Source organism: Frankliniella occidentalis, unplaced genomic scaffold (assembly GCF_000697945.3).
Source record: "Frankliniella occidentalis isolate FOCC.00 unplaced genomic scaffold, Focc_3.1 Scaffold28, whole genome shotgun sequence".
NCBI lineage: Eukaryota > Metazoa > Arthropoda > Insecta > Thysanoptera > Thripidae > Frankliniella > Frankliniella occidentalis.
In genome coordinates, this window is record NW_026267158.1 from 537,444 (window position 1) to 547,813 (window position 10,370).

The 10,370-nt window shown below is 46.9% G+C and overlaps 2 protein-coding genes across 6 annotated transcripts in view; one reads left to right on the top strand and one right to left on the bottom strand.

The window, feature by feature from the left end:
* Positions 1–3,289, top strand: part of LOC113207497 (heat shock protein 75 kDa, mitochondrial) — a 31,757-nt gene extending 28,468 nt beyond the window's left edge. The window contains exons 5-17 of the mRNA XM_052265564.1: positions 510–581; positions 706–866; positions 947–1,056; positions 1,142–1,215; positions 1,296–1,458; positions 1,553–1,666; positions 1,752–1,821; positions 1,905–2,052; positions 2,143–2,270; positions 2,350–2,534; positions 2,613–2,844; positions 2,933–3,005; positions 3,081–3,289. Of these exons, the coding sequence (XP_052121524.1) occupies positions 510–581; positions 706–866; positions 947–1,056; positions 1,142–1,215; positions 1,296–1,458; positions 1,553–1,666; positions 1,752–1,821; positions 1,905–2,052; positions 2,143–2,270; positions 2,350–2,534; positions 2,613–2,844; positions 2,933–3,005; positions 3,081–3,182 (1,632 nt within the window). The 3' untranslated portion in view covers positions 3,183–3,289. The remainder of the gene's footprint in view (positions 1–509; positions 582–705; positions 867–946; positions 1,057–1,141; positions 1,216–1,295; positions 1,459–1,552; positions 1,667–1,751; positions 1,822–1,904; positions 2,053–2,142; positions 2,271–2,349; positions 2,535–2,612; positions 2,845–2,932; positions 3,006–3,080) is intronic.
* Positions 3,290–3,336: 47 nt separating this feature from the next.
* LOC113207495 (gastrula zinc finger protein XlCGF57.1) overlaps positions 3,337–10,370 on the bottom strand; it is a 15,734-nt gene continuing 8,700 nt past the window's right edge. For 3 of the 5 annotated variants that reach the window (XM_026424088.2, XM_052265566.1, XM_026424086.2), the window contains 7 exons: positions 5,853–6,319; positions 5,519–5,660; positions 5,108–5,424; positions 4,916–5,019; positions 4,730–4,840; positions 4,429–4,658; positions 3,337–4,346 (listed from right to left, as the gene is read on the bottom strand). In XM_026424088.2, the coding sequence (XP_026279873.2) occupies positions 4,264–4,346; positions 4,429–4,658; positions 4,730–4,840; positions 4,916–5,019; positions 5,108–5,424; positions 5,519–5,660; positions 5,853–6,299 (1,434 nt within the window). In that variant the 5' untranslated portion in view covers positions 6,300–6,319 and the 3' untranslated portion in view covers positions 3,337–4,263. The other 2 variants (XM_052265567.1, XM_026424084.2) reach the window with 2 other exon arrangements.

Consider the following 10,370-nt stretch of genomic DNA (forward strand, 5'->3'; position numbering starts at 1 on the left):
CGGGGGGCGGGGGCACGGCTCTGCGCACCGCGGAGCCAGTGCGGACAGGAATCGATAGTGGAATGACCCCCACCCGGTCCGACCCCCCCACGGGCCCCCCGCTCCGCGGCCTGCTCCCCTGGAGCAGCCCCAGGCGGGCTTAGCTACGGACCCCTTCCTCCCCCCTCTTCCTTTCCGCTCCTCTCCGTGACGAGGCTCCGGTTACCCTCCGTCAGACCCGCAGACCTGGAATTCATCTGAATTCCCTGCGATGTTCTGATGCCCTCCGAGCGATAGGAACCGATGTGGAGAGGGGGCAAGGGGATGGGGAGGGGGGCAGCACTGCGAAATATTCAACAAATTTGTCCATTTACACTCTACAATGCTACCCTCACAATCATGATTCATTTAACAAATTATTTTTATCTTTAAATCTACTCAGGTCGGGGATCCTCAGTATTTTACACATCACCCTTTCTAAAAGAATTACTATTCAATATTTCACCTATATTTTTCTATTGTTCTTCTAGGACACGGGCATTGGTATGACTCGTGATGAGTTGGTTTCAAACCTGGGAACAATTGCAAGATCAGGATCCAAGGTATTTTTTTGGAGTTTTGACTTTTTCTAGACCTGACACTTTTCTAGACCTGACACTTTTCTAATTTGTAAATACTTTGAACATTTGAGCCGTGGTATTAAGTTATATTTTTAAAATTTTCCAGGCGTTTTTGGAACAGATGAAAGAGAAGGGAACAGATGCCTCCTCTATCATTGGCCAGTTTGGCGTTGGATTTTACAGTTCATTCATGGTTGCTGATTCTGTTGAAGTTTTCACTCGCTCTGCCACTACAGGCACTCCGGGCTATAAATGGGCATCTGACGGGTAAATATGGGATTTTCAATTTTTTCCTGTACCAATCAAACTTTTATAATTCTCTTGCTTAAACATATCTTGAAAATTAGGTCTGGCACTTATGAAATCACAGAGGCTGAAAATGTTGAACCTGGTACCAAAATTGTGATTTCTCTGAAACCTGACTCAAGGGAGTTTAGTGATGAAGATAAAGTTAAAGGTTAGTAAAAATATATATTCTATTTTGGAATGATGCACCTATCTAGAAATACATCACACTTACAGTTCTAATTTTTATCCTATAGAAATTATAAAGAAGTACAGCAACTTTGTGGGAAGCCCCATCATTCTTAATGGAGAGCGTGCTAACACCATTGAGGTACTACAACTTTTAAGTGAGAAGCATTGAACTTTTACTCCTGTCACAGGTGTCTTATATCATTAACATATTTATTTCAGCCTCTTTGGCTCAAGGATCCAAAAGAAGTCTCAGACAATTTACACAATGAATTTTATAGGTTTATTAGTAACTCTCTTGATCTTCCAAGATTTTGGTTGCATTATAAAACAGACGCCCCCATATCTATTCGAGCTTTGCTTTATTTTCCTGATAGCAAACCAGGTAAGATGAACTTTACTTTGCAAGACTAGATTCAAAACTAAATGTCAAAGCAATGAAATGTTATTTTTTGTTTTCGTTCATAATCTTTTTTCAGGTTTATTTGAAATGAGCCAAAGCACTGATGTTGGAGTTGCACTCTACACAAGAAAAGTCCTCATCAAGAGCAAAGCCGATAACATCTTGCCCAAATGGCTACGTTTTGTTAAAGGTAATTTTATATACATTCTTCACTTTTAAACAAAAATTTTATCTCAAAATTGTACCACTTAGCTCTGAATCATGATTCTTTGCAGGTGTTGTGGACTCTGAAGATATCCCTCTTAATCTGAGCAGAGAGCTTCTTCAGAATTCTGCCCTCATCAGGTAAACTCGAATAATGTGTGCTTTCGCCATGCAAATACCACCCATTATTTTGAAATGGTCTCTAAATGTCAATTTTATCACAGGAAACTCCGCACTGTTCTTACAAACCGAGTTTTAAGATTTCTTCATGACCGTTCTCAGAAAGAAAAGGAATCTTTCAATGAATTTTATAAGCATTATGGTCTATTTTTAAAAGAGGGTATTGTAACTAGCACTGAACAAATTGAGAAGGTACAGTCTCTCTATTAAACTGCTAATGAAGGGTTAATGTTACTTTTATTTTCTATGTTGCACTTAATTTTATTAATTTTTTGGCTGCAGGAAGAAATTTCAAAATTACTCAGATTTGAGTCCTCCAGTGGTCAACCAGGTGAACTTGTTGGTATACCTGAATATTGCAGCCGTTTGAAAGAAGGACAGAAAGACATTTATTATCTAGCTGCTCCTAGGTAACAAGAACACAAGTTGAGAATTTTTGTCTTTAACTCACTTGTCACATTATACTTCTATCACTCTTTTTCTCTTTAGTCGGGAATTAGCTGAGAGTTCACCTTACCTAGAGGCTCTTCGCAAAAAAGATGTTGAAGTTCTTTTCTGTTATGAACCCTATGATGAACTTGTACTTATGCAACTTCGTCAGTTTGACATGAAAAACATTGTATCAGTTGAAAAAGAAATGAGACAAAGCAAAGAACCTGAGGAATCTCAGTTTGGTAAGATTACTGCCCATATACTAGGTGCAGAGGTATTTTGTAATTCATATTAATACCTATTTTTACTTTACATTCTAGAGGCTGGCAGTTTATCTCAAACAGAGGTGGATGACTTAATTCCTTGGATTAAGACCACCCTTAAAGGAAAGGTGCAAAGTGTGAAGGTAACGAATCGCCTGGAATCACATCCTTGTGTTGTAACTGTAGAAGAGATGGCAGCCGCTCGTCATTTCATTCGTACTCAAGCTCATAGCATACCTCAAGACTCACATTACTCAATTCTTCAGCCTCAGTTGGAAATAAATCCAAAGTAAGTACTGTAGTAGAACTTCTTTGCGAAAAAATCACTGAAGTTTTGATTTATTTTTTTACATATGCTCTGACATTGTTTCTTGCAGGCACCCAATCATTAAAAAACTTAGTACTCTTTCCAAGGATAATACTAAATTAGCAGAACTTGTCACTAATCAGGTAAATTCTTTTTATATAAAATGGAAACAAACTTAACACTGAAGGCAAATCTAATTTTTTTGTAATCGGTTTCAGCTCTTTTCTAACGCTATGGTTGGAGCTGGTCTTGTGGAAGACCCCCGCACTTTACTCAGTAGCATGAATGATCTTCTCACTCTTGCTCTAGAAAAGCATTAAGGAAGTGATTGAAAGACCTGAAATAGAAGTACCTGTATTATAGTCTAGACTTCATTTTAATTGTTATACCTTGTAAGACTGCTTTATTAAAAAGAGATGCCAATTCATCATATGTGTTTTATTAAGGTACCAAAATTTAAAATATTACCACAGATAATTTGTTAAAATTTATTTTTAATAACTACGATATTACAAAAATTCTCAACAGTCACAATTGGATCACACATTTTCTTATGACCTAGAATGAACCCTTGTGCTTTCTGGTCCAGATACATTAATACATTGCTTTACATTCAGGTACTATCCAATTTACGCACATTTGCCCAAATGAGATCATTGGCACAATTAGGCAGTGTTTATTGCCTATCTGAGTTTGATTTCATGTAACATTTCAAAAACTAAAGTTTGAAGGATATTATGAATTTCCTCCCCTACATTAAAGTGCTACGGGGGAAAATAATTAAGGTATATCAAAGAACTACCAGCTAGAATAAAATGTTAAGTTATGCTTCATAATTTTAGATTAGTATAGTTTGAAGACAGTTAGAAATTCATCTCCTCCTCTATGATATGTTTTGTAAGAAGTTTTAGTTCAGTAGCTATAACCAAAGAGTGTTTGACAGCAACAGCTTAAAAATCAAACCAATAACCTTTTTTTCCTAGTTTAAATTCTAAAGGAAAAAATACAACAAAAACCTTGAGCTTGTTCAAATGGCAAGAGTAATTCATAAAAAAGTGTAAGTTTCAATATTTCTATAGGTGATTTCAATTGGCACTTCTTTACATAAAACAAAATGAAAGGTTCACATTTCTAGAAGAAAACAATGATATAGTTAACACTAATAACTATACTTAATACTATGATAACAGGAATACAAACAACCAATGGCAAATTCACAACATTTTACACCATCAAAATTGACAACTTCAGATTCAATATCAGCACTTGCTTTGCACAGGTTTAGAATATAAAATAGGTAATCCATTTCAGTCACTAGCCGTTGTTTATACATGACTTTCCCCAAATTTCCCAACATCACGCCGTCTTTTGGTCGATGTGGTGCAGGGAAGGAGCTTGTTGTCAGAATCTTGTGTGCTCTTTTCCAGTCTGCTCATTATGCAGGTCTTGCTGTTGTTTTGAAGCTGCTAACCTGCGCAAATCATCTGCAGGCAAAAACAAGTGAATTTTAATTCATACAATATCAAGGATGTTACAAAACATTTGAAAGTTTAGTGGTACACTCACTTTTAATGAAAAGTGAGATAAATAATCCAAGGATCAGAGTTCCAATGAACCCATAATTTGTTATTTCACTTCCATACAACTGCAGGACTTCCCCCGCACCAAGAACTAGGACGATTCCTATGCTTTCTCCAGCTGCATTTAAAAGGCCTACCGATGTGCTTTCTGAATGTGGGTAAGTAAGCTCAGCTCCAAACTCATACCCAACAGGCACATAACCAGTTGTAAAGAATCTGCAAGCCACAAAAATCCATACATCACCAGGACCGAACAAATGTGAAAATAGAAAAGTAAGTGTACTTACCCTAAAAATCCTGCAGTCACATAGACCAAAACCATATTTGAACTGCTGACACTGAACGTAAATGCAACCATACCAAGCACTGCTAGAATGTATATTACAATTGTGGTCTCTCTGTAAAGAGAATGGTATCAGTCCTTTTGCTTGGTGACCAAATAGGGTTGAGAGTTGACGGTGATGTTCACTTACTTGAATTTGTGCCAAGTATCGAGAACTAGGCCACCAGCTATGGATCCAAGGACACCCATCAATACCATCGTCAGACCCACACGACCTGCATCTTCATTAGCCGACTGTCAGGACAAGTAAAATGTAGTTTTGTCTTAATTAACAGAACTTATTGGTTTACTTCATTTCAAAGTTCAAAACGCCTTATTTTACCGGGTTTTCAGCGAGTGGAAACTTTGCGAGGATAATCTGGTTGAGCAGTGTGCTGACGGCGTAGAAGGTGCCCACGTTCATGCCGTAGCCCAGGATGAGGAGCAGGTAGCTGGGGTTGGTGAGCAGCTGCTTGATGGTGCGCGCGTAGTGGGAGTCACCGCGCGCGGACTTGGCCTTCCCCGGCACGCCCTCCTCGGCCTGGCTGGGCTGGCTCTTGGTCTGGTGGCCGTTGGTCGCGCCGTTACTTTGGTGCTGCTGCTGCTTGAGCAGGGCGGCCTGCGCCAGGCTGGGCGGCACCGGCGGCCGCTTCTCAAAGACTGCCAACGAGACAGAGGAGGTCAGCAGGGCGCGAGCAGTGAGCCGCGGTACTACTTACCAAGAGCACGAAAGGGGGGAGGGGGCGGTACTCACAGAGGACGAGCAGCACCAGGACGGCCGTGGGCACGGCCGCGAACACGTAATACAGCACCTTGAGGTCCGCCGTGATCTGCTCCAGGTCCTCGTGGTTGCCGACCATGGCGGGCGGGATGAGGAAGCCGAGCGCGATGCCGAGCTGCGGACAGGTCACGCGTGCGGGTGAGCGGGGCGGGCGGGACAGGGCGACATTTGTAGACAGTCCCTAAAAGCCTGTCTCTATTTTCATTTTTAAGGGGTTAGAGTGATTAACATATTTTGGCCTTTCTTGAGAATCAGACAATAAAAATTGAAAAAGTCTCCACCATGCACGCAGTCGTTCACGCCTCACCTGGTTGCCGAAGACGCCGACGGCGCAGGCGAAGGAGACCTCCTTAGCGCCGAACCAGACGGCGGCCAGCCTGCCGGGCACGCCGAGCGTGAACATCTGCGCCACGCCGATGATGGTCTGGCCGATGAAGGCGATGTCGAAGCGGTCGGGCGCGGCCGACACCACCTTGAGCCACGAGCCGGCGCACATGAGCGAGCAGCCCAGCAGCACCGCCACGCGCAGGCCCTTCTTCTCGATGATCCACGACGCGGGGAACACGAGCGGCACGTAGGCCGCCATGAACACGATGGACGTCCAGTTGATGGCCATGTCCGAGACGTTGTAGTAGCGCGTCGCGATGTTGGCGATGATGGCGTACATGATCCAGTGCGCCGCGTTGGCCATGGACGTCACCGAGAAGAGCGCCAGCATGAGCCAGCGCCGCCGCAGCACCCGCACCTCGCCCATGGCGACGGCCGCGGCCTCGCCTGCGAGAGGACAACAAGCGTTAGTTTGTGCTCAGAGACGGCTCTGTTTTACAATTTGATAAAGCGACTATAGACGTTCGCTGACATATGTGCGTCCGCCGGCACCACCACAGCGGGACACAACGCATCCTCCAACTCAAATCCTTTCGCTCCAGGAGGCTGCGTACCCAAGTTGTGACCGGCAAAGCTGACAAACCTGAACAGGTATTTGGCTGGCATGTCAACGCTCGTGCGAGCCACCCCTAAGCCACCCCATTTGCTTACAACAGGTTGCAGCCAGCTACGCGTTGACAAGTAGAGAGTCCTTGTGCGTAGGACGCGCTGGTCGTTGTCGGTGCACTGGGCAGTGCGGAGTGCGGGGTGGGGAGAGCAGATCGCGACAGAGTGGACTATTGAGGTGCAGTTGTCCTTCACGGCACTCTGGCGCCATGTCACACGCGCGTGAGCCCAAATTGATATTGATATGGGAGCCCTGAATGCAGCCACCCTATACGCGAGAGCCCTGACGGTAAGCACCCCACCCTACCCTACGGCAGAGCCCTGACGGTAGCCACCTAGCCACCGCTCGGTAGAGTCCAAATTGATATTCCTACGGGAGCCCTGGCAGCAGCCATATACTGTCTACGGGAGAGCCAGGGCGGCCTCTGTCCTTCGAGAGAGCCCTTTAACGGCGGCCACCATCCGGGGACCAACGGGAGCTCATCCTCCCACCCCTGGGCCGGGTGCCGTGTACATGTTTGCGGCTTTAAGCCCCCGCGCGACGCCGCCAGGTCGCGGGTCCTGAGCCCGTGTCTATGAGGCTGCACCCCCCCCCCCTCTCCCACGTTTACCCGCTCACCCGGGAGCCCCACGCCTCCAAAGCTGCGCTTATTTCGAAACCAGCGGTCGAGATTATCTGAGCAAAGTGATGCCGAGCAGCAGCAGCCGGCTTGTGCTTCGCATAGCTGGTGTGCGGCGTTTGGTGTTTAGTGCCAAAAGCTCTCCCAACTCCCCACAGGACAGATAACAGCGTTGCACACACGTGTTTCTTTAAATAATTCAGTGCATTGGCAAATCAGTGGAGACACGCTACATTCGATTACTTTTCATGTGCAGTGCAGGCAAACAGGACGTAAAGTTACACCAATCAAAATATATTTCATAAATCCAATCGACTTTTCCAAACTATTACGCCACATTTTCAATGAAATGAACCAATTTTGCCATCAATGTAAAAGCAGCACTGGAATGGTTTTCCTCCAGTGCGCTTTAGTTTCGTCATTTGGAGGACCCCTTGTGGCGGGCGGTGTAAATTGCTTGAATGGTTCTCTTCAGTGTGTTCGCATATGTCTCCTCAGAGTGCCTGATAGAGAGAACTTCTTGTGGCACACAGTGCACTCGAATGGTTTCACTTCGGAGTGTGTCCGCAAATGTTCTTTCAGATTTCCCGACCCGGTGAACATCTTGTGGCAAACGGTGCACTTGAATGGTTTCTCTCCGGTGTGGATTCGCAAATGTTTCGTAAGATTGCTAGATCCAATGAACATCTTGTGGCACACAACGCACTCAAGAGATTTCTCTCCGGTGTGTGTTTGTAAATGTAGACGAAGGTATGCAGCCTCGGAGAAACTCTTGTGGCATACGGTGCACTCGAATGTTTTCTCTTCGGAGTGGGTTCGCAAATGCAATCCAAGTGCGCCAGACTCGGAAAACATCTTGTGGCATACAGTGCACTCGAATGGTTTCTCTCCGGTGTGGATTCGCAAATGTACACGAAGGTATGCAGCCTCGGAGAAACTCTTGTGGCACACGGTGCACTCGAATGGTTTCTCTTCGGTGTGTGTTCGCAAATGTATCTTCATGACGCCAGAGTCGGAGAACATCTTGTGGCACACAGTGCACTCGAATGGTTTCTCTCCGGTGTGTGTTCGCAAATGTCTCCTCAAATTAGAAGACTCGGAGAACGTCTTGTGGCACACGGTGCACTCAAATCGTTTTACTTCGGTATGTTTTAGCATATGGCTCCTCATATTGTCAGACTGAGAGAACATCCTGTGGCATACGGTGCACTCGAATGGTTTCTCTCCGGTGTGTGTCCTCAAATGTTTTCTAAGACTGCTAGAGTGGGAGAACGTCTTGTAGCAAACGGCGCACTGGAATGCTTTCTCTCCGGTGTGTGTTGGCAAATGTGACTTCAGAGACTCAGACTGGGAAAACACCCTGTTACATACGGTGCACTCGAAAGGTTTCTCTCCGGTGTGTGTTCGCAAATGCCTCCTTAGATTGCTAGCCTGGGAGAACATCTTGTGGCACACTGCGCACTCGAATGCTTTCTCTCCGGTGTGTGTTCGCAAATGTATACGAAGACCATCACTATGGGAGAACGTCTTGTGGCACACGACACACTCAGACGGTTTCTCTCCGGTGTGTATTCGCAAATGTCTCCTCAGAGTTCCCGATTCAGAGAACTTCTTTTGGCACACAGTGCACTCAAATTGTTCCATTTCGGTGTGTTTTTTCATGTGTGTTTTCAGATTGTCAGACTGGGAGAAAAGTTTTTGACACACCGTGCACTCGAATGATTTTTGTCCGGTGTGTTTTTTCAAATGTCTTTTCAAATTGTCAGACTGGGAGAACAATTTTTGGCACACCGTGCATTCGAATGGTTTTTCTTCTGTGTGAGTTCGCAAATGTCTCGTTAGATTGCCAGCACTGGAAAGCATCTGATGACACAGCGTGCACTCGAAGGATTTCTCTCTAGTGTGTGTCCGCAAATGAGTTCTCAGGTCGCCAGACTCAGAGAACATCTTGTCGCACACTGTGCACTCGAATGGTTTTTCCCTGGTGTGCTTGCGCATATGCATGGTATGTTCTTGAGCTGATGCGCATGTCCAGTGACAAATATCACACTTTCTAGCCATGGTGGTCGTCGATTTTCCCTTCAGCACCAGTCTTCTGTGAGCTGAAAGATAAAAGTGTTTATTAGAGACTGGCCTAAATTGTAGAGGCACTGAGGCCGTGGGGATGCGGTGGAGAGGTTTTGGTGAGTGGTCAGAGACAGAGGGAGGAGAGCAGGGGGCGAAGAATCGGCGACTAGGTATGGCGAGTACGAAATGCAGCTAGACGATGCTCCGGACCAGCCTACCACGTCCCCGTGGGCGCTCCGGACCAGCCGAGGCAGTCCCGTCACACACCGGCGTCCTGCGGGCCGGCCTACCCCACAGGCGCTCCGGACCAGCCAAGGCAGTCCCGTCACACCCCGGCGTCCTGCGGGCCGGCCAACCCCACAGGCGCTCCGGACAAGCCTGGGCAGTCCCGTCACACCCCGGCGTCCTGCGGGCCGGCCTACCCCACAGGCGCTCCAGACCAGCCGACCAGCCTATAGGCTTCATAAATATAACCACCGCTGTCGGGCACCTAACCAGTACACGTTAGGGACACAGCGGCCAATATAATAAGGGCGTAACTGCCACGCAGATAGGCTGCTCTTGCTGCCGGCACGCGTCACCCCCAGAGCGATTCGACAGTGCCGTACTATAGACTTCACTTCACCAACCGCGGCACGCACATCGCTGGCATCCCTGTGCTCAGGCTCTACTGGAGACCTCCGCGCCGAAACCGACCGAAACGCTTTGGCGCGAGAAGTACTTTTTCCTGAAAATTCTCACACTGATCCGCAACCTTTCACCTCGAGGCCCGACTTAGTTCGTTTTTGTTTACAATACGTTCTAACTAAGCCCCTGCGACAGTTCGGCGACTTTACCTTCCAGGTCCAGGTCGGCGGCCGGGGCCACCCTGACGCCCACCATGCCGCTGCTGCTGCTTCTCTCTGTCCCGGTCCGACTTTCGCGCCGGGCTGCCGGATCCGGGTTTGGTCTCCGGGAACACAACGATACAAACACGCGCGCAGACACAGGCAGCTCCGCGCCAAACCAGTCGCTCACTGGGGCGTGCGCATCTCGCGACTGTGCCCTACAGCCCAACGAAGAACCGCTGCTGCAGCCCGCCCGCCCCGCCCCGCTAGTGGGCTCACTGTCAGCGCCAGCTTCTTCAAATCCCCCCCACCTCCCCG